At 39.4% G+C, this 23,361-nt stretch overlaps 1 protein-coding gene across 1 annotated transcript in view; it reads left to right on the forward strand.

Moving 5' to 3' along the window:
* ksr2 (kinase suppressor of ras 2) overlaps window positions 1-23,361 on the forward strand; it is a 121,468-nt gene that overhangs the window by 23,664 nt on the left and 74,443 nt on the right. The window contains exon 4 of the mRNA XM_084728368.1: window positions 15,725-16,226. Within this exon, the coding sequence (XP_084584494.1) occupies window positions 15,725-16,226 (502 nt within the window). The remainder of the gene's footprint in view (window positions 1-15,724; window positions 16,227-23,361) is intronic.

Here is a 23,361-nt window from a genome sequence, read left to right on the forward strand (position 1 = left end):
ATGATTATTCCCTTCATTGAAAGATATTTGTAATGCTATCTGGTTTTTCATTATCCCCCAGTTAAAGGGGATGTGTTGGTGGGCTCCAAATTGTTAATGAAAGTTAAAGACAGATGAAAATTACAGTATGAGGAAGAGAAAACATACGAAAATTATTTCAGTAATGAATTATATGCCAATATTAAATCAACTTGATGCTTTGAAGACAAAACAGTTGCCTTGCCAATCAATATTAGGTCAGAAAATGTAGGCCTACATATTTATTCTATTATCCTGCAGTGATGCATGTGGTTTCATCCACAGACACCTAATTAAAAAATGACAAACCAAATTAACATAGTGACTAGTTTGAAATATTGTTTTAGATTAATTGCAAATATGCATATTTTTACCATTACTTTAGTAATTTTTATGCAAAGCTAATCATCTCCTGGTTCTCCGTACATGGCACACAGGCATTTTTTTATTGATCTTCTCATCTAACTCGCTAAAGAAAGCAAATTTCCCAAATGTCAAACATTTTAACCTCTCTCTGGGCAGAGCATAGAGTATCTGTCAAAATATGTATATACTGCAAGACAAGAGGAACAGGTTACTGTTGCAGAAGTTAAAAATTCACCACACTTAGTCTGTTAGCAGTGCGCAAATCAATTCAACTTTCAAACATCTGTAAAGGAAAAATGAAAGAAATCCCATGTTGTGCCGCTTTATCTTCCACTTTATCTGCTCTGATGGCTGGAATCTCTGCAGCCTTTGCCTGATCACCTCTTATTGAAACACAATGATCTGTAGTTTTAATGGTTTCTGGCCTTAATGTAACATTATAAAGCCAATAAAAGCTTCCATTTGCCACATTTGGCAACTAAAAGCAACTATCTAAATATTTGCCTTTGTTGATATACTGTGTGATGTTCATGTACAACATGTTGAGCTGCAGTGAAGAAATCATTTTATTTTATTGAGCATTTATGTAGCTACAGAGGTTTATATATCTGTAAATGCTGTCTACAATGGGAGCATATTGTAAAGGGTAAAGTAAATGGTTAATGGCTGCATATGTACAGCACTTTTATCATGCAATCACATTCACACACACACTCACACACCAGTGGCAGCAAGTTACCGTGTAAGACAATAACCTGCCCATCGGGGGCAGTTCGGAGTTCAGTGTCAGGCTCAAGGCCACTTTGACATGTGGACCAGAGGAGCTGGGGTACAAACCACCAGCCCTGTGATCTGTGCTCTCTCCTAAGTAACAGCTGCTACATATGTTTCATTATGGTGATATTTCTACAAATAATTTAACAAGGATACTTATTTTGATGATGTTAGATGTCGTGTGTGTGTGTGTGTGTGTGTGTCTAATGATTTAAAACAAAGAAACCTTCATGGTCAAATGAGCATAATTAATTCAGTTACACTTGACAAAATATGTTCAGTAAGCTTAAGATATTAAGTTAAACAAACAACTGTTCAGTCAGTGATTTATAACATGTAAAATTTATTAGATTTTATTAACTTTTAATGAACTAATACAATACTAGCCTTCGTCATGGTTCACAGAGTTTTCATTATTGTGAAACAAACAACCATGACTTATCTTCAAGTGTATTAAAGACACACAGAAAGTTTCCATCATATCTGTTTTCTTCAGAGTATAAAAAAGAAGGACCTCAGAAGAGTTTTAATTCTTAAATAATGCCTGCTGGAAAGTCTGGAAATATGCTGATCATTTTTTCTTTACAAACTTAATTAATGAGTTGATTGATCTAAGTACAGTACAGTATTCGACTCATCATCTGAAGTCAAAAGACTTCAAGTTAGAAGAACTCATGTTTATAGGTTCTGAAGTCAAAAGTAAAAAATAAATAATAAGTTTAATTAACTTGAATAAATAAATGTATTTGTATGCTAAGCTAATGAGAAAAGATTAGTTGATTCCACTAATTTCTTGTGTGATTTTTGGACTGTAGATTTGTGGCGTTATGTTTCTAGTAATTAATTCAGAGTTAGTCAACTAGTCTTTGTTGTACTTTATATTTTACAGAGTGGGGACTTGAGGCATGTTTTGGTGTGAGTGCGTTTCTTTTGTTTCATGGTTGCACACCAGGTGGCGTCACAGACCGTACTTTGTTTTCAGTGCTTGAGGTCAAAGCTTTTGCAATGATACAAATGATCCAGAAGGGGGCAGTAGATCATCACTAAAACTGGGTTGCTGGGTTCAGCAGCAACCTTTTGTAAACCCGTTTGATAACGTATCTGTTTCTCCTCTACTCCCACTCAAATACACACACACACATACACACACACACACACACACACACACACACACACACACACACACACACACACACACACACACACACACACAGAGTTCTGTAACAGATGTCCTTTCAGACTGAAGGCTCTACTAAATAATTAAGCAAATTAACTTGATGAGTAGTTTTTCTTCAATGTGCCCTGAACAAAACTGCTTTATTAGAAGAGTGATTTATTAGAGGAGGCTTACATTGTCTGTTCTTGGAAGCAGGTGTTGATTTTTGATGTAATAAATAAGATATTGAGACATTCAGACAAACAGGTTTTCTCCAGCCCAGCCTTAAAAGCAGCCTCTTTGTGATTCTGCAGGTGCTCAGCCGTCCTCTCGAAATATTCACACCTCTCCGCTGGTCCCTGTGCTCGTTTGTCAGACTGCTGCCTTCCTCTGTGCTCCTCCAGCTTCCTTCCCATCTTTCTGTCTCATCGGCTTGATTGGGGACGGAGGCGGATGTTGTCCAGAAAATCAGACAGACAGACAGACATATGGGCAGGCAGGCAGGCAGGCAGGCAGGCGTCCCCTGATGAAGTCCGTCAGGCGGTCCCAGCCGCCCATGCCTCATGTCCAGCTTCGTTCAGACCAGTCAGGCTTCAGGCATCTCTGGGGACCAGCTCTTCCAGTTCTGCTCCAACTTTGATTTTTCCCCTTTGCACCTTACGTAGATTGTCTTGTTAAAATTGGAATGATGTGAAATAGTACAATTTCAGTCTAACATTATCTGAGAAAACTGAGTGAGACTCAGAGTCTCTAAAGTGAGGGATTACCTTAATTTAGTCAAAACACAAAGGCCAAAAATGTGTTAAGTGTATCAGAAATTGTACAGATCCACATATTGTATTTATCATTACATTTAGTTCATACTTGTATTGATCATGCAAGCATAGTCTTGACTTTTTTTTTTACCTAATGCCCCATCGAAAGAGTTCCAGACCCGCCCCATTATGGGGCATAAAGTGGTTATAACAAGCCTGACTACAACAACTATATCACAGCCTTCTAAACAGGATGAACAGAATAGATTTGTCCAACTAATCACTGTCTTCTTCTTGAATTAGCATTAAGCCCTCAAAATCCTAACTCAGAATCAGATTTTTTTTTTGAGCTTTCAACTGCATCTCATCATCCTCATTAGCTGGAGATACCTTCACTGTCATCACTTGACTCAAACATAGAACATGGTGACGCCCGTCTCTGGTCAAAGGTTTGGTTGTGACTCATGCTTGTTGACCTTTGACCCCTTCCAAGTTGATGCTCTGATTGGTTTTGATTGTGGTCTGGTCTTCACAGACAGCTTATTTTGTCTGTTTCCTGTGTTCATTCAGTCTCTCTCCAGTGCCTTTGCCATGTAGTTTTCCCTACAGCTGTGGCGTGAGATGCCATGAATGACTCTAGTTTTCTTCACCAGAGAGTTCTTATCTTTTGGGTGTAACAATGGATAAACAATCAGTGGTGTTAAATACTCATTGTGTCTTGAAGACTGTGGTCTCACTAGGATTTTTCTGGTGGTCCCTGATATTTTTAGCAGTGGAACCACTAAGGGTCTTCATCATCCACTCTTTTTAAGAACTTATTGTTTTGTTTATTGCTTTCTTATTAAATTTATACATATAGGTGAGCCAAGACACTTGGTTACAATACCATTACAATATTTATGCGTCTCAGTGGCAGTGGTGGCATTGCAGTAGGTTCCTCACCATCTGTTGCCTGATGGAGATCTCTACTGAGTGCACGCTTCTAGGTTAAACCTTGAAGAGCAAGTTTACTCAAAGGGCAACAGGACATGCAGCCCAGCTCGCTGAGCCCACTGCAAACTTTGAATTAAATTGGTCTCACCTGTTGCTTTGAGCACCGATTGGAGTTTGATATCCATCCATTTCACGACCACCTGTTACCACATGAGCCAAGTTTCATACATGGCTCACACTAAGCAAACTCCATCTGCTAGTAAAGACCAAGAGATGTGGTTGAAAACTGTGGGAAAAGCTTATGTGTTAAATAAAAGTCAAACAGATTGGTGTTACATCAAGGATTTCATCTTTTATGGACAAAAAAAAGCTACCAAAAAATCTGCTACTTTTTAGAATTTGCCGTTAAATCCTGGCATGTTGTTTTCTTTGTCTGTGTTTGTTTAATTTCTTCACGGTCTACTTCTTTTTCCTCCCATTTTCATGTCTTCCTGCTTTTTGTTTATCATCTGCCTCTCTTCTTCAGCTGATGCATACTCCCCTACATCTATCCTCTCTCTCCCTGGCTCTCCAGAGGCAGGGTCTGGCCACACAGAGCCACTAATGGGCTCTCTAACAGGGGGGACTGGCTGTAGATGTGTGAATGCACCACAGCAACACCACAACCCCCACACAGAGCGGTGAGAGGCACTTTCAGCCCAGAGAAATAAAGCTTTTTTTCATATTCTTACTCAGATGGAGCTTGGAGAGGGAGATATGTCATGGCTTCGAAACATCGCCACATTTGCACATCTGTGTGCGCGCGTTGGTGGGATCGTGCGAGCACCTGTGTGTCAGCCCGTATGCAGAAGTACGCTCTTAGAAATAAAGGTGCTACCTAGAACCATAAGGCGTTGTTTAACGTGCATTTGGAACCTGTTCTACCTAGAACCCAAAATAAAGGGTTAACTAAATAAAGGGGAACTATCTGTGAAAGGTTTCATGCACAACCCCCTATGAGAGATTCTACAGAGAACCCTCCTATGGCATAATGTTCCATGCAGAACGTTTCCACCTTCTAAAGGTCTTAACAAGAATCGAAGCAGGGGTTCTACCAAGAATTGTTTTATATTCCAGGGAGTTTTATCTAGAACCCACCCAAGAGGTTCTGTGGAGAACCTTTTTATAATTCAAGGTTTTTTGTCTAGAACTCAAACAGAGGGTTCTAGCAAGAACCACTTTATATTCCTATGGTTTTATTTAGATCCCAACCACAGGGTTCTACTGAGAACCCCTTTATATTACAGTACAAAGAACCCTTAACAGGCCCTTGCTGAAAGAGTTCTTCAAGGAATGCAACAATCCTTGAGGAACTCTTTCTTCCAAAAACTGTTCTTTGAATGAAAATGGTTCTTACTGGAACCCTTAGTCTGGCAAGTCCAGAACCTTTTCTTCATAAAAGGGTCCTACAGAAGCAAATAGGTCTGGGGAGAACCTCAAGCCCTTCTGGAAGAACCTTAATGTCAAAGAATGTAGGAGATGTCCTTTTTGAAGGGTTACACAGCACCATGAGAGCGTTTAGCACTTATCCACCGCTAAGCAAGAAGCGGAGGATGTTCCTACGCCTTGAGTCTTTTTAAAGAGTTATATATTGCTCTTAAAAATCTGTAGGTTGCTGCAATAGTACAGATATATTACACCAGCATGAATGAGAGAGCACAGAAAAGGATTTACAGATTTATGCCACATGTTTTTTTTTTTTTTCAAAGAAAATATGTATCTTCCAGTTTATGAGTCATGAGGAATTATGGTAAAATTGGCAGACATGGACCTTCATATACGTTACAATCCTGGCAGTTTGTACATCACATAACTGGAGAAATAGAGAGCATAATAAGTGGATGTATGTTGCTCTGTGGTGTAATGGCGGAGGAAGGAAACTAATGCAAGTTAATAGAATTTTTCACTACAGGCTCTTGGGATTGCAGTCCACGAGTTGCAATGAGGATGAGTCATACAATTCGGAGGCAGCCGGTCGGTCCTTTGTGCCGCAATATACACACATTATCCAGCCCGCACCTCTAGACAACTCCACACACGCACATGTAGAGACACACACACTTGCATGCAAACATTTTTACACAGAGACTTTCTTCAATCTAAATTGTTCTGTTGATCAGGCTAATAGTGTTGATCTTTGTTTAGTATGACAGGTCTCCTCGGTGCCTTTCCTCTGTAATCTTTGATGGCTTAAAGGAACATCCCAGTGCCCTGCCTTAAGACAGCTTCACATGCACATAAAAACACCTAATTGGCTTCAAATGCCATCAGCAAGGAAAAGAGATGAAGAAAGGCAGAAGAGGCGCAGAATATGCGAGGGAGGGTAGGAAAGGAAAGTGAAGGAGGCATGTGGGGGAAGAAGGGACGTGCAGAATAACATGAGAGAGAATTAGGGTGAGATGGAGGCGATGACGACAGGAGGTGAAGAAGAAACGTAGTCATGTCGAGAAGAAAAGAGCAGATGCAACAGGGAAGGAAAACGACCAGAAGAAGCATTGACTGAACCCCGACACCCATCTTCCTGAGCACCCCTGGGCGGTCCTCATTGGCTGTTAACTAATTAGCTGAGTCTAACTTTGAGTCCCACTGATTACACTGCAAGAACGTCCACAAAACCTCAACTTAAAAGAGCCGAGATTAAAAAGGAGACACTGCATCTATTGAGCGCAGTCATTGCCCTTTTCGCCAAATCCTGTTTACAGTAGCTGTAAGATAGACCAGCTCCTGTCTTAGTGGCATTTCACTGCCATTTAGCCCAAAGAAGCAACACATCTAGAGGTAATTAGTCCAATTATGAGGCTGTTATCTGCCTTTCTCAAAGCCTCACTGCATTATAAGATTGCCCTATTAATGGTGTTGGGGTGTGCTGTCTGCATTAATCACTGCAGAGGAGAAGCAGTCGTAAACGCTCGCTGCATTGTTTGGATCGACAGTTGATGTGGAGATGCAGGGTTATTCAGGTGAGAGGAGAAAGAATGGAAGATTGATGATGATGTGGCTCCAAAATTACATCTGAAGGTATGAATAAATGTGACCAGCATTTGCCGATACATGGGAAGAAAGACTGGCTTCTGAGGATTTGTTAAAGGAAGGGTTTAATATTTATGGAAAAAATACATTTATTCATTATTCATTTAATTTATTTTCAGTGAAATAAAAAGATTGATACCACTTTTATTTCTGTGAATTAAAAGCACTAAAAACCTATTTTCTCTTTAAATTTTGGGGCCCACTTTTTTCCTCATTGCTCTCCTCACTGGTATAAAGTAGGCGGGGCTCACTTTTGCCGATCTGGATTAGGTTGTTTGGTTACTGTGAGTCACACACAGTCCTGGTGATGCAAACGAGCATGAGTGCTTATTGGACAGTGACAGGTGAAGAGGCAGACAGGAAGTGGTGAGAGAGAGTGGTATGACGTGCACAGTCACCACCTGGAACTGCTATAACCAGATGGCTACCAAGGCACTCCAAGTGTTGAACTCTTATTAAAAAAGAATTTGCTGTGCTGCAAACAGCTGTTGTGATATATACATGCATGCATCCACACACACAGCCACTTGACCTCCGTGGCTTTAAGTTTAAGGAGCGGGATGAAGTCATACCAGTGAAAAAAGAAACTCTGCAGAGTCCAGTGACGCCTCCCACATATGTCTAACTGACATGTCTGACCTTCTAGGGGCAGCAAAAACAAGCTAGCCTTTAAATGCAAAGCTGACTTGTTATAACCTTACGAGGCTGATATGTTGAACTGTCAGGCAGGCAGTTGCCTATTGATACATCCAGCAACATTATCATTCATTTAGAGTTGTGTTTGTGGTCACTTGATGGATGTAAGACCAATATTATCTCTCATTTTAGCTCTGTTTTGCTCTCCCACAACTCCTGAGTGAAATATGTGGCTCTGTAGCAGCTAAATGGCCCATATGTTCACCAGGGTGTTGCTAAATTTATCATTCTGCAGTTTGGTGTTGGGCAGGTGGTGTACAGTTGGTTTGTCAGAGCTTTTGGTTAACAGCTACAGTTGTTTTTTTAGAGCTTCTTTGCAGAAAATAGCTGCTTGTTGTTTCTGGAAACAAGGCTAAGGAGAGTGGAGTGACTTAGTGAACCAAAACAATGAAGTTTCAGGCAGCTAGCAGTTATCTGAAAAAAAGCTCAGTAGAGCTCACTGCTTTATCAAGGAATTTTCAACTGCTGAACTTTTAGCAGTGGAGCATCACTTACAGGTGGCTGAGAGCAACATTTTCAGCTCCGCTGTGATGCAGAGTTAATTGATTCCTTGTTAAAAGCACACTAAAAGACCACAAAAGCCACGGAAGCAAGGCTGCCGGGCTCTTAACTTCCATTGTAACACAGAGAGTGCAGGGGCAGAGGGGTTGTTTAGTTGAACTTAGTCTAGTCTGCCTGACTCACTGATCCTTTAATGAGGTTTGTGCAAGTTAGAATCATAACTCAGTAAGATCATTAATCTGAAATATTGGTAGCCTACCTGTGCTGTATGAGCATGTGATAAATCTATGGTGCTGTCCGTGGTGCTGAAGTAGCAGACGAATTTGTAATTGACTTTTTCTCTGGTTTCCCGTTTGTACATTTTGTTTTGGAGCTGTAATATTCTCTAAATTAGAATAAAACAGTTGTTCATGGGTTGGTTTGCTTGAATATTTGCCAAACCTCCCATTTTCCTGAGAGACGTTTTTAATCACCTTCTCCGGGATTCCTCCTGGGATCACAATTCTCCCATATTTCTCACAATTTCTGACAAATTTTCACACTTTTTTTTTTAATGTTATTAAAACCTGTTTCTTGCACTATAACCCAATTCTACTGTTTCGACATCTACACCAAATGTTGTCTCCTGGCATGCTTATGATGTGGAAAAGAGTTACTTGCACCCGCTGTGTACATTTCTGCTTAATATGCTTGAGCCTTGTCCTCCTCAGTGAGTGTGAGACGCAATAAATGATAAGGATAAGGATAAATGTCAGTTATAGGTCCTCTGTAGGCAACTGTTTGCCAAAACAATTTGTTATTTTTATTCTTTAAAAGTAACCAGAATGTAGAAAACAAAGTCTATGAAACTATGAAACATCCCACCTTGGTTTCAAAGTCCTCTCTCTTTTTGAGTTCTCAAGTTTGGTAAGTATGTTCACAAAAAAAAAAAAAAAAAAAAAAAAAAAAACTGGGTCCATCCTCCCTGTTAAAATTTCACAAATCTCCCACTTATCTGCCTGAATGTAGTGTTGGACCATCTGAACTGTGATGCGTTCACTTACAATCGTATATACTGCAGTGCATCTGAACCATGATGAAAAGGCTTAGTTTAGCAGGAAAGTGAATGAACTACATAGTCAGTGACTAGGAAGCTTTGAAGTGAACTGAATGAAGTGATTTGAATCAGCGACATGATTTTCACCTCAGGCACAAACATGAGCATAGTTTTAATCTTCTAATGTAACTCTTGTGCAAGAAAGCTTACAAGTATATTCCTCAAAATAAATCATATCTGTGGTCTAGGTTTGAAAACATATTTACTCTGTAAAGCATTTTCTGTTCAATGGAAGACACCAAAAGAAATCTCTCTGAACAGCAGATCTTCATAGTCATTTTTTATGTCTGAATCTTTGAGTGTTTCACATCCAGCTCCCTCAGGTTCAAAAATCTTTCATTTTCAGTTCACTTTTTCATATTAGAGGCAATCCAGCTAATTAGAGCAGACATCCAGCAGAACTGTCTAGTCGAGAGGTTATATTTCAAGATTCACAATTATACCACTTTAAAGTTTGGCTGGAGAATGTGACATCGGTTGCTTGCTCATAGCACCATCATCATTTTTTTGTACAGTTGAAAATGAAAAGTGCTTGCAGGCGTATTGTGATCATTTTGTAATATGATACAGTTTAAATATGACTTAATACATTACAAAGAAAGAAGAAAGAAAGAATGATGTCAGAGAAATTGATTGAATATACTTACTGCCCTGCTGAATGATAAATTACAAGACTCAATATATTTTCTGTCCATGAAAAGCAACTTCTCAAACTTACTCGCTAACAAGCACAAGCCACACAAATTAACTTAAATCACGGTTCTCCAAGGGGTTATGCTCAAACTGAGTGCTTCATCTAATTTAGCAGAGGACCTTTTTTTTGTTGTTGTGTGCCTGTGGCGTTTGCTGAGGTGAGATCATGTGAAACAAGAAATTCATAAGTCAAGTCCTGTTACTATATTGCTGAAGCAGTTGCTAAGATACTAGTGCGCTTGATGAATTGACTCATTAGTTGAAGCAACAGTTTCATGAGTGTGATTCAAGTTCATTGCTTCTCCTTGCAGAGAAATTTCACTTGGGGTATCAGCTTGATAAGCACTGTCAAAAGCATTTTTAAAGGCAGGCTGCTTCATGCAAGAACATAATTACCAAAGGGAAGCTCATAATTTAGATTAAAGGTGATCGGCCGACATTTCCAAACTCTATCTTGTTAGATTTTATAACGGGCAAAGTTGGAAATGGACAGCATAAATCGGCGCCTCATGTGTCAGGCAGGGATAATTTGGATTATTTGAAGTGGGGTTGTATGAGGTGCTTATAAATAGTCAGTGTGTTAACCACAGTAGATACCATTCAGCACGCCAGCGGTTAAGAGAGGCAGAGAGAGGAACCAATCCAGAAGCTAAGCAAGGTACTGCTGTGGACAAGGTCAGCAACAAAATATATTTTAGCCACTTTAAAACTTGCTAAATTTAGAATATTTTCAGTGGTTTACCTTGTTGTCAGACAGACTTTTCCGACCTTTGTTATGGAAGCCAAATATCGCTCTCTCCAAACCAACCAGACTCCATAGGCAAAATCAGGCATTTTACCTTGCAGAGCACAAGACTTTCTGGTCTACCGCTGCCACGATCTTAGTAAGTCTTTTGCCAGTTTGAATTTGGTTTGAAGAGAGCAGTATTAGGCTTATATAATGACAGCTTCCCATCAGAAAAGTCTGTCTGCTGGCAAAGTTAAGCAGTGAAAATATGCTAGATATAGTTCACACTTAAACTGATACTAATTTTTTATAGGTGGGTGTTTTTTTAAGTGGCTAAAATACCTTTTGTTGCTGACCCTGTCCACAGCAGTACATTGCCTGGCTTCTATGCTTGTAGTCCTCTTTGCTTCTCTCAACTGGGGGCATACCAGCTGTCATCTACTGTACGTAATACACGGATTATGGATCAAGTCAACCACATTAAATAATCTGAACTATCTCTTTAAACACCTTCTGAAATGGCCAGAATCAGCTTTCTGTAATCTCAGCCTCAGTGATGTGAACTCTTCTGATTAATTGCACTCATTGATGTGGGGTCAAGTTGAACTTTTACATTTCTGAGAGGCCTGTTGTGGTTTTATTCCCGCTAATAAAGGAGGCTTGATTAAGCACCCACCTCATCTGTCCCTACATTTGAGGATGAGCACTCTTTCAGGCCCACTCGTGCTTTCCGCATCTTGATGTCCTCCTGATGGGAGCGTTGAGATGTGGGCCTCCTAATGGGGGTGAGTGCGGTCACAAGAGTGAGTGTGGTCCTCAGGCGGCGACTTGAGAGACCCTACTGAATAATATCCATAGGTGTGAATCACAGCGGTCAACAGGGTGTAGGCTCATGAGACTGATCAATCCGAGGAAATCTGAACTGTTTCTCAAATATAAAAAAAGACTATCTAGACTATTTAACGATATTAATATGACTGCATGTCTTCAAAAGTCAGCTCTCAAGTTTTCCATTTCACATTTTGCACTTTGTTCTTTTCACAGAAACATATTCCTTGCAGGAGATAGGTAACCATGTGCCACGCAGTGCTGAAAACCAGCAGATCTCTATGACAACCAAAGACCACACCAGAGAGCAGGCTAAGCAGTGACATCATTATGGTTGTGTTACATTTTTCGATAGCCTTTGACATATCTTTGCTCTTGTTTGTTCGATGTGTCACAGGCAAAACTACAGAGTCACAAAGTAAGAGTAGCCACTTATTCTGTTTTTCCTACTGTAACTTTCATTTTATATATTTTCAGTCTTCTGAAATGCGTAGTTGCAGATTTATTTATTCTACGTCATTGTTGGACTCATGAAAGCTTAAAAAAAGAATAGAAATCGACGCAGCAGAACCAGAAATATGTCATTGTTATTTAACTGTCTAAACTTGTTGTGTATATCAGCCACAGTGCAAGTTGACTGCCGATAGTTTGATTGGAGACTGGCTGCACCCATAAAGCTGACCACCAGAACCAACCTGTTATGTGCAATTTTGTCCAAGTCAAATCTGGACCCGTCCAGACCCGTTAATATCCTGTGACCCACAGTCACTGACTTGTGGTCTTTGGAAAAGTATCTGTCTGTTGGCGCCTGTGCTCCTGCAACTGTCGACAATGTGCTTCCTTGGCAATGATTTGCCCAGCTTGCGGCTATGAAAAGCTAATAACGTTTGGCACTTTTTACAAGCAGCAAAGTTAATGAAAGCGTCATAGTCACAGCCTGCTATGTAGCAGCAAATCTTAAAACACAAAGAAGCAGTAGTAGTTTATTTTTTAGATATGTGGGAGCAACCAAGAGAAGTTGAAAAACAAAAACGCTGACATGTTTTTACCCTCTAAACATATTGGCATGGTGAATGTTTTTGTGAACAGCTGCCTATTTACACACCTGGCAGACACCGGGCAACATTAGCATTCATTCTGTTCGTGGGCGCCCCGTGAATGTTAGACCAAGATTCCCTCCTTCTCCAGCTTTGTTTTGGTCTCCACCAATTCCTGAGAAAAGTATTTGTCTCTTTAGCTGCTAATTGCTCAGCTTTGTTCACCAGCTTGTTGCTAAATTTGTCTTTATGCTGTTTGGTGTTGGGCAGGTAGTGTACAGTTGATTTATGAGAGGTTTTGTTAAAAATAACTGCCTCCTTCAGCGGGAAAAGAGGTTGATTTGAGTGATTATGAGTAAGTCTTTTCACATTATATATAGTAATTATAGCCATTGTTCATACAGAAATGTTCATTCTTTCAGTTTCAGTACAGTTTCTACAAAGTGCTGTCTTTACCTTCTGTTTTCTTTAGTGGTGGCAGAGTTTTCAGAAGTTTTATGCTGTAACCTGAACCTGTTCACTTTATTAAAAAAGCTTATAAAGCTAATGTTTCCTCATGTAGCTGCTCATGCTTTGTATTCATTAATCTGGAGAGTCTTGCTTATGAACTAAGGACCAAAAGTCCTCTCGCTTTGCAACTATACTAGTGACACTTTTAAACAGTATAGTGTTCCAAGCAGCCATCAATGCATTACATAAATCATTTTGGTCTATTAAACGTACATTTTAACCTTTGCTTTTAAGAGAATTGCTCACAGAAAACAAACAGAACCTATTTATTTCAATAGTACTCCCCAGCTGCAGGTAATCAGTGCTGTCACTGTTTCTGTTAAAACAAAATGTTTTGTTATGTTTCAGTGGCACTAAACATAACCCGGGTATCAATGTGTTTTTTGGGGAGTATTTAACAAGATATTTAAGAAACCCCCTATAAAGATGACTAAAATATATTTCAAAAAGCGAATGAGAGGGTTGAGAATTCCTGTATGTTTGTCCCTTGTGTCTTTGCAGCCGTCACTTCCCACAACTCGTCATTCCTTGCGGCCTCTTCTTCATAACACCAGAGAATAGGAACAGCTGCAGGCTTTTTTTCCATCAAGTTTTGCAATTCCACCGGGACCTTTTATGGGAGATATTTTTCGTGGTTCATTTGATGTTGCTGGTGTTGATATTATGTTTGATGTTTGTGTTTTTGGTGCTTATAGCTCTGTAGAGGCAGTGTCACAGGGAAGAAAAATAATGACAAAAAAAAAAGAAAAGAAAAAAGTGTAGGGCTGTTGACAAAAATTTGCATTAAATGTGGCTTAGCGGTCAATAGCAGATTTTGAAGACTGTGAGGTCAGTTTTGCAGGGACTCGGTCACGCATGAGATATTGCATCTGGTGAAATGTACCCAGGATCGATTCTACCGACATTATGTTTTGTTTTGCTGAACAGCCTGTTGGCTTTACATAACTGCAGATGGAAAGACGGCTAGAATATTTCAGACTATTCCAGCTGTGTCTCTGCTGCCAGATCAGTAAACATACTCTTTTTTTGTTTGTTTCTTTCTGAAGAACAACTTGAGGAGGATAAATTGCACAGTAACGGAGGTAAAGTATTCTCATCTGAGCTCAAAAACACTCATTTCGGCTGCTCACCTTCAGCTATTCTGCCTCTGTGCCTCTCTTTGTTTCCCATTCGACAGAAAGTTTAGTTTTCGGCAGAAGTCGGCTTGTGTTATGACTCATGCAGCTTTGCCCTGTTCTGTTTTGGCTCACGCTTTCATTTTTCTCACTCTCTCGCTCCATCCATTCATGCTTAATCTGCTCCACATCAGCGTATTTGAAAACCACCGCACTACTAATATGTTCATGTCAGATAACAGCGAAGTTAATTCTTCATTACCCAAATTGAGCACATTTGCTGGTCATAAATGTGCGCCGGCTGCCGGGATTACTCTTACCTCGGCAATCAAGAAGTAGAGCTAATGGATGTTTTAGTATTAAGTGCATGACACGAACCAATTTAGTTTAACTTGATAAACCATATTACACAAAATTGTTCACCCAAATTATGAAAAGAACATATTTTCTCATTCACCCCAAGTGGTTTCTCGACATGCAGATAGTTTTGGTTTCGTTTGCTCAGGTTTTGAGATAACTGCCCCTGAGATTTCTACAACAAAGGAGCTCTTGGCGCTGAATTATGTTATTATGTTAAATTCAACATAGTTTTGCATAAGAGCAGAGTTTCAACAGTTTTATAGAGACTAAAGGACAGGGGGTATTGCTATATAGAGTGTAAAGCCTCTTGACGCAAATTGATCCTTCCTTAGTCCTGCCCCTTTTGGAAACTTTGTCAACTGTCTCGTATCCTGTTTCCTGTACTTCACTGTAAACCCAAATAAGTTAGCAGTTCTCAGAAAATTGAGATAATCAGTTGCCACAGTCTTTTTGAGTTCATAAACTCAGAAGATGGAGGCTTTCAAAGCGTAAAGATTTTGGGTTACTGTTACATGGACTCTTTGTTTCCATCAAATTAAAATGACTGATTAAGCCAACTTAAATATTTTCAGCATATGCAACTCTTAATAATAAACTTTAAAAAAAAAAAAATACTGTCACCCAAGATTTTGAAGTCAGCAGAACTTATAAATAAATTTTAAGTTTTCACTACCTATTACACTTAATTAATTTGACCAATCAGTTTTACAGAATTAGATGTGCAAAGTTCAAAAGTTTGGTTTTCCTTTCAACATAGATTAGGAGAACATGTCTAACTACAGGAAACAGGGTAGACTAAGGAAGAGTCAATTGTGATTTTGGGCTATATCCATAGGCTAAAATTGATTTAACTTATGAGTATATTTTAAAAAGCTGTAACAAGAATACCTCTGTGGTACTGATTTCAAAACAGGGCAATAATTCAAAATCTGGGAAAATTAAACCAATTCTGATGGCATGGCCAGCTACTGCCACAGATATGTCCTCTTGTAATTATTGTGAACACTCTAACATGCATTTTATGCAGTATGTCACAACCAGGTGTTATGTTGGCCCTGATTCAGTCTCTGTCTCTGTCCTCTTCCAACAGGGAGCCAGGCGAAGCAGGACTGGTCCATTCAGTGGCCCACCTCTGAATCGGGCAAAGAAAACACTCCGGTGTGTCAGCCAGAGGCCAGTCAGTGGATCCGCTTCCAGCTCTCTCAAAGCCCCAAAGTCCAGTCCAAGTACAACCAGCACATGTGCCACAGCCCCCAGGCCCTGGCCCCCCCTTTATATGCCGATCGACTGACCGTCGACAGCCCCGCCACAGGGCTCTTCCCGCCCTTGGACACTGGTCATCGTTCCCTGCCCCCGTCACCCCGCCAGAGGCATTTTGGCCACACACCTCCTCGGACTCCCTTGGTGGTCAACACCATGACCCCGCCTGGCACTCCCCCCATGCGTAGAAGGAACAAAGTGAAGGCCCCGGGAACGCCGCCTCCGCCGAGCCGCAAGCTCATCCATCTGCTGCCGGGCTTCACCGCTCTGCACCGCAGCAAGTCCCACGAGTTCCAGCTGGGGAACCGCTTGGAGGACACACAGACACCAAAGTAAGTGTTACACTCGTCTGGATTTTTAATGGCAAACAGTTCTGGCGAGTTGTGTTTATTTATGATACCCACGACACGAACACAAAGGTCAAACTTCTGAACACAGGATCTGAAGCTGCTATCACTCCCAGACTGAATGACAGGCCTTTTAATGAAGGAAATAAAACTAGACAAACTAACTTAATAATAATCCATATCAAGGCCTCTATCATTTCCTGAAGAAACATCATCGTTTCATTTGATTTTTGTGTTATAAATCAGTCCCGTGCTGTCACTTGAGCACTTTCACTGAGCCTCACACACAAATGTTGCCTTTATGCTTTCAATGCTCTGTTTTTACAGCAACTTCTATCTACCCATTTTCAAACATTTTTATAGTATTATATTTACGTATTTGTATATTTTAAAATGAGTTGATTACAACAGCAAACATAGTCTTAGATAACAATAATTAGAGTGATATAATCAGTTGATTAAGTATTCAGATCATTTACTAAATTCCTGGATTTGCCATTTAAGTGAAAGTTCATAAATATTATTAGCAATCGCATAAAAATTAAAGATACTCAAAATTCGGAAAAATGGCTCATGTGAGTGAGTGTGTATTAGAGTCTTAGATTGGAGTAGTTAGGTTTAGTTGGAGTTAGGATTGGGTACCATTCACATTTGAACCAATACAGTACTGATACCGGTACTACCGGTCCTGGAATTCAATTCAGTCCAAACTTCTCATTTTCAACATTATTATTCTGTTATTTATTTAGAACATTTTACACACCAAATAAAAACTCTCCCTACGTCCCTCTCTCCTCTCAAACCCCTTTACTACAACCTGCAGCCTGTCAGTCTGTCCCCAGGGTATTTAATGCTGTTGCTTGTGTTTCAGAGGAAGCACATGTGATATCCTTCCTGTTATGTTATTGTTGTTGTTGATACTATAGTAGTGTTTGCATGCTGTAATATTTACCTGTTAGTACTATGCAATTCATGAATATTGGTTTCATACTAAGGTTTGCAGCATGCTAATAAATCTCACACCCTGTTTTAGTGTACTAAATTTCATGTTGGTAAGAAATTTCAGACTCAAGTGTAGCTATCGCTATTAAAAATGCCAAGCCAACCAAAACAGTGAAAAAAGCCCAATTATCTCAAACAACAACTTATCCAACAAGCTAATTAATGTCAATGATGTCAATGAAGCTGCTGATGCCTCGCTTAAAGTTACACTTTTTAGGCTTTTGGGTTATGGTCTTCAGCTTTTTGATATATATTTATTGCTTGACCAGGTGTTTCCTCAGGTTAGATGAACCAGCCAGTGCTGTCTGCAGCTTGTTTTGAAAAATTTAACCACACTTGTGACCAATTTCGACTTGGTATTGCTGTTACTTTCTCTCTCCACTCTGTGATTTGAACTAGCTACAGATGTAACAACGCTCTCTCTTTTTCTCTGTCTCTTCTCTATAAAGTCATTCTCTCACCCAGATGTGCTCTCAGGTACCAACATTTGACAAGGATTGGTTTAATGTGGAATCAGTCCTCTGTAGTACTGTCATAATTTGGTACCCAAGTACCCAGTTACCAACAGCTTTAAATGGTGTTAGGTAAAGTAAGAACTCATCATGTAATTTGTATATAAAATCCTAATCTATAAACTAACCAGAACTCATGTATGGGAGTAAAAAGTTCAATATTTCCCTTTATATTTCTACTGTAGTCTAGCAGAAGCAGCATAAAATAGAAATACTAATAAAGTAAAGATACATTCACTTATTTTATACCACTGAATATCATACAGGCCTTATTATCTTATATACAGCAGTAGCACAGTTTTTGACTGTGTCACACATAATTATATGTTATCCTAATATTTTTACCAGCAGGTGTTAAATGAGTTTATAGATGAATGAGTTTGCTGGAAAGTCTTCAGAAAGCCTCATTTTGCCTTTAAAGTATTTGGTCTTTAAAGTGACTTTATGTATAGCTGGAAGGAAAACGCAGTGGAAGCAACGGTAAAATTACGCCAGTTGTAATTTTAGACCGAGGCAGAGTGGCTCTTATTGCACAAATTTGTTTGACTGTCGAAATGATCTTGTTTATAAAGTTTAGAGACAATAATCCAAGTTATTACTGGTCAGTCTGTTTCAGTAGATAGCCTGCCTGAAGCCAACATTCAGAGATTCAGTCCCTCCTCTACCTGATCTGTGCAAGGTCTCACAATGTAATTCCATCTGATCCAACTGGCAGAGAGAGGAAGTTAGAGCCCCACCTTTCCTTTCAGCAGTTTTACTAGAATATAATCTTCCACCGGAGTCCAATCAGATTAATTCCTAGGAGGACATCATTGCCCATAAAGAAGCAACGGCCTGCCAGTAGAGATAAGGGGCCTCGAGGCTGAGTTCCTGACCGGCCATGCTTGTGTCTGGTACTATGCTGATCAGATTTGGCCTCGAACAGGGTCCACCACTGCTAGGTAATCAGGAACCAGAGTCTGCCTCAGGAGTGCTGCACTCATTTTGATAATGCCATTAGATGACAGTGCCATATCATTGCTACACTTGGTAAGTTAATATTTGGGAGTTGTCCTCTGCTTTTACGATGGCCATCTGGGTTATATTCGGTGTGTGCTCGGTTTGCCGGCATCCACACATGTCCGCACACGTGGGTGTTTGCATCTGTGTCTGCATGGCGAGGAGTGGATCATAGCTGCAGTGAATAGGCTCAAACGGCATTAGAGATTTGATTACCGGTCCCTGAGCGCTGATAGACTGCAGGCTGTGAGTTGAGCTCCTCTAATCAATGGCCTGTGTGTGCCTGGAAATGTTGCAACTCATCGAGACAGGGCAGCTCTGATAGCCAAGTACCTCTCATAATACATCATAATTGGTTGGAGGATGGTGCTGGCAAGCATCAAGTCGGTGGTTCAGTCCTGGCATGAGGCACACGTACTTGTTTGTTTCCTATCTGTGTGTGTGAGGGAATTGGCTTCATTGCAAAGTTGGCGTCTGTTCATACCACAAAGTTAATGCCATACTATGTTTTCTTGAATCGTAGGTTAAGATTACTAGTCCTCACCTCTGTCACAGGGATAGATCAGATTATTTGAAGTTGAATGAGGTATTTATCCATACTCTACCTAAAAAAACTAAAAAAAAAGACAAGACAGTATTTTCTTATGGGAAACTGCCATTAAATCAGACAAATATAACTCTCCAAACCAACCAAACTTCATGTGTGAAATCAGTAATTTTACTTTGCAGAACACAGGAGTTGCTGGTCTACTGCTGCCTGGGTTGGTTAGTTTGTTTGATGAATCCAAACTATTCTTTGAACACAAAAGTCACAAAATAACACAACCCTGGTAAAATGACTGATTTTGCCTTTTGAGTTTGGTCGGTATGGAGAGAGTGATATTTGGCCTGTACAGCATTTTCCGAAAAGGCTGTGTGATGGTAAAATATGGCGTACACTTAAACTGACTTTTCTTAGACCTTTTTTAGTGGCTTAAATAACTTTTGCTGTTGACCACACAGCAGTTCATTGCTTAGTTTCTGTGCTGGCTCCCCACTATGCTTTTCCTGACTGGGGGAGTGCCAAATGGAGTCTACACTAGGTAATACTCTAACTATGGATACATACCTCACACAATCCCTTTTATAATAATCCAAATTATCCCTTAATGACTCAGAATGAAAAACAAGCTTGCAAACATTTCAACGCAGCAACCCAACCGTGAAAAAAATATTTAAAATATCACACAAAAGGCTATTTCACACTGTAATGGCTGCTATTCTGTGATACCTGTTCCTTCCATACTACCCATATTCCCCTTGTTACCAACCTCAGGATTTTAATAAGCTCACAGAGCTCCTTAGGTCCTCATTTTCTCTTGCTTAATTGCTTGCCACTGTGGCCAGGACACAATAACCAGGGATTACCCTCTGACCCCAGGAGACATTTTTCTCCCTTTATCTTAATGAGATATGGCCTAATATCTCATTATCACTGCATAATACGGCACAAAGGGCCGTGTAGCTGAATGTGCAGGAATGCTCAGCATACCATGTTGAAGGAAAACTTAGGTTTGGTTTTGGCACTGACAGATAAGTGACGTTTCAGTAATGAAATGTAGTAATTGGCCATTGTCCTTTTGCCTTGGAAACATTAAAGTATTTCCATTAACTTCACAGATAAAAGATTACTTAATTGCTATACCACACATTAAACATGGACTTAATGCAAATTCATTGTATTGTGCTTTGCAAGAGCATTTTCTCTTATCAACATTATAGTCACTACAATGTGAAAAGTGGAGATATTACACTGGTAACTGATTATCAAAGCAAGTTGGATTTTCAAATATGGTTAATATTCATGTTTTGTCCTAATGCACTCTAAAAGAGTGTATTATTATGATTTGCTACATTGTGTTTTGTCTCTAAAGTTGGCATTAGGATACTTTCAGGGTGTCTTAATGGCTGTTCTAAAACATAATAGCCTCTATTTCAATGTTTATTCATCTAAAGCTGCCCAAGATGTGTTTTTCTGATACTGCACAGGCCACACAGTCCGTGTGTTTCTGCAATCATGGTCTGAAAATTGTTTCCACTCACTTTTATTGTAAAAACTCAGCAAATACTCCGGTCTGCCTTTGTGGACCCTCGTCTTTCGCTTTATATCTTTGTGCTTCCCAGTTTAATGTGTTTGTCTGTGTGATAATGTGTTTTCCTTTCAGCTTGCAGTGAACCATCCGTAGAAATAATGAGCAAATTGCCTCCTTCCCGAAGTGTTCAGTAATATCTGTGAATCCAAGATAATCCCACCCTGAGATGAAACAGCTTTCAGTTTTGCAAGTTGTGATGCGTAAGCAGCCAAACTTTCACCTGCATGGGGAAACTGGGGAAATCAAGTCCAAGTTCAAATATATTCAGTTGCGTTTCAGCTCTGGTGTGCTCCTCCGTCTACCGATGAAGATATTAGGGTCTGTTTGGCTCGATTCAGTAGATGCTCAGCTTGACTCACTTTTAGCCATCTTGGACTGGGTGGATATGGTCACATCTGGCTAACGTCACCAATAGATTTCTGAAGCACCAAAGATGTCAGGGCTCAGGCTGTTGCCATCTTAGCAGTGCCTGACCCTGATGTCTTAAGCAAACATAGATTGTGCTAGTTACATAGGCCTCCAGAAACATAAGTGTGTCTGTCAAAATGAGCAAATGTGTTCATGTTAAACTTAAAGAAATCCTATTTCAATAAATGACTCAAATAGTTACAGGGAAATGTTTTAAAGAAAAGCATTAGCCTACTATAGGTAATAATAATAAGCACTGATAATTTTCCTTTGAATTTCACCCAAATGATTTTCCTCATTATACCGACAAACGTGTAATGATTATCCAACGACGATTCAATATGATTAATTCAAAATTTTTAATCAGTGAGCACTTCAGACAGGGATGAGGATCTGAACATGGCGATTAACACCGGAGTCGTTATCATAAGGAGTCCCATGTTGTCTTAGATAAAATCATTTGAACTTATGACTTAGATCTCGACCTACCATGGGTTCAGTAATTGTATATTACATGTGGACATTATGTGAAACATAATATATTTTGAATATATTCATTATTTGCTTAATAGTCACTTAATGGAAAGCTAAGACTACACTGATCAATAACATTTTCTCAGTGTGGTGTGTGATGGGTTTGTTCTTGTTCCTATGGTAATGAATCAGGCTCTTGGTTAATAGGTGCAATGTAAAAATAGAACTTGGCATTTCTTTAACAAGTAGAATGATCTTGCCAATTAGTAGCACGTGAAGTCATTTGCAAGTGAGACAGTTTCCTTTCATTAACAGCTGAAGCATCCCACAAGTCTCACATCTTATCTTTTTTACTTGTTTCAATCTACATTAGCACCTAAGATTTATTTTTTTTTTACTTAGCTGACTTTTAGAGAGTAAAACATTTCTTTTGCATTTGTACCATTTGTATTATTATATGTTAGAGCGAATCCTCTCAACCAACAATTTGTCAGAATATTACTCATTCTGGCTTAAAAAAAAAAAAGATTTTGCTCAAAGCTTTGGAGCAAATATGCAGTTCAGGAAGAAGTATTACAAGTTTTTATTATAAGTTTTACAGTCGCCCCTCATGTTTACATCTGTACCTTCTATATCAATTTGTGATGACTGCAAAGTAGCAAAACACGTTCCTTATCCTATACTTAATAAGTTGTTTCCCAGCTTGAAAGAAAAAAAATGCTGAGTCTGTGGTTGTTGCCAGGTTTAGGGGAATTTAGGGAAGTAATTAGTCTGACATTAGTAATTCAGTGTAAACTCACAGCAAATATGCACAAGTACAGTCGGAGAGATCACATTTAAATAGCGATTTAGGTTTCTAAAGTGTTTTCTTGAACACTGCAGATCATTAATCAGTTAGTGAAGGAAACCTAAGTAAAAAACATAGATTCATGTTCAGGTCTGATGTTGGAGGAGAGTTTTGTCAAGCACGTCTGAATCCCTTTATGTGAATTTGGTGATGAGTTTGGGTCATTTTGCTTCTATGTTTAAAATGTGAGCTCATTGATAGACATAATATTCAGAACTCAGAACTCATGGACACAGAGCAATGCAAAAACTTGTAAACATTGTCAGTTACTTTAATTTTTCATGAGCAAGAGTGAAGTCAATTTAACACAGCAGGTCAACAGCAGAACAAACAGAAATGAAAATTTTATTTCAATTTCATCCAAACCCTACAAAAAGATGTTTTTTATGGACCTCCATGACTTGACTCGAGGCATTACTTTCAATAATTTAAAAACGACAATAAATGTGTGTTCTGAGTCACACCACAGAAATATGCCACCCAGACAAATTTGAAGGATTCAAAAATCACTAAGTGTATAAAATGAGGTTTCATTCATGGTGTTATTCGTGTATCGGTTTCGTGGGGCTTATAAAGTGTCGGGGGACAATGGTTACAGCACAGTTCAGTACTAAATAGTTCTCATGTTTTCATCAACGATATTCTAAAATGTGTAATGTCTTTCGAAGAAAAACTCAGTCTTTCCCCCCCGCATGATATTTAATTGGACGGTAAAGCTAAACAAGAAATCACAATCTTCTGCTCAT

Source organism: Lutjanus erythropterus, chromosome 10, assembly GCF_056507025.1.
Source record: "Lutjanus erythropterus isolate fLutEry1 chromosome 10, fLutEry1.hap2, whole genome shotgun sequence".
NCBI classification, from domain to species: domain Eukaryota; kingdom Metazoa; phylum Chordata; class Actinopteri; order Lutjaniformes; family Lutjanidae; genus Lutjanus; species Lutjanus erythropterus.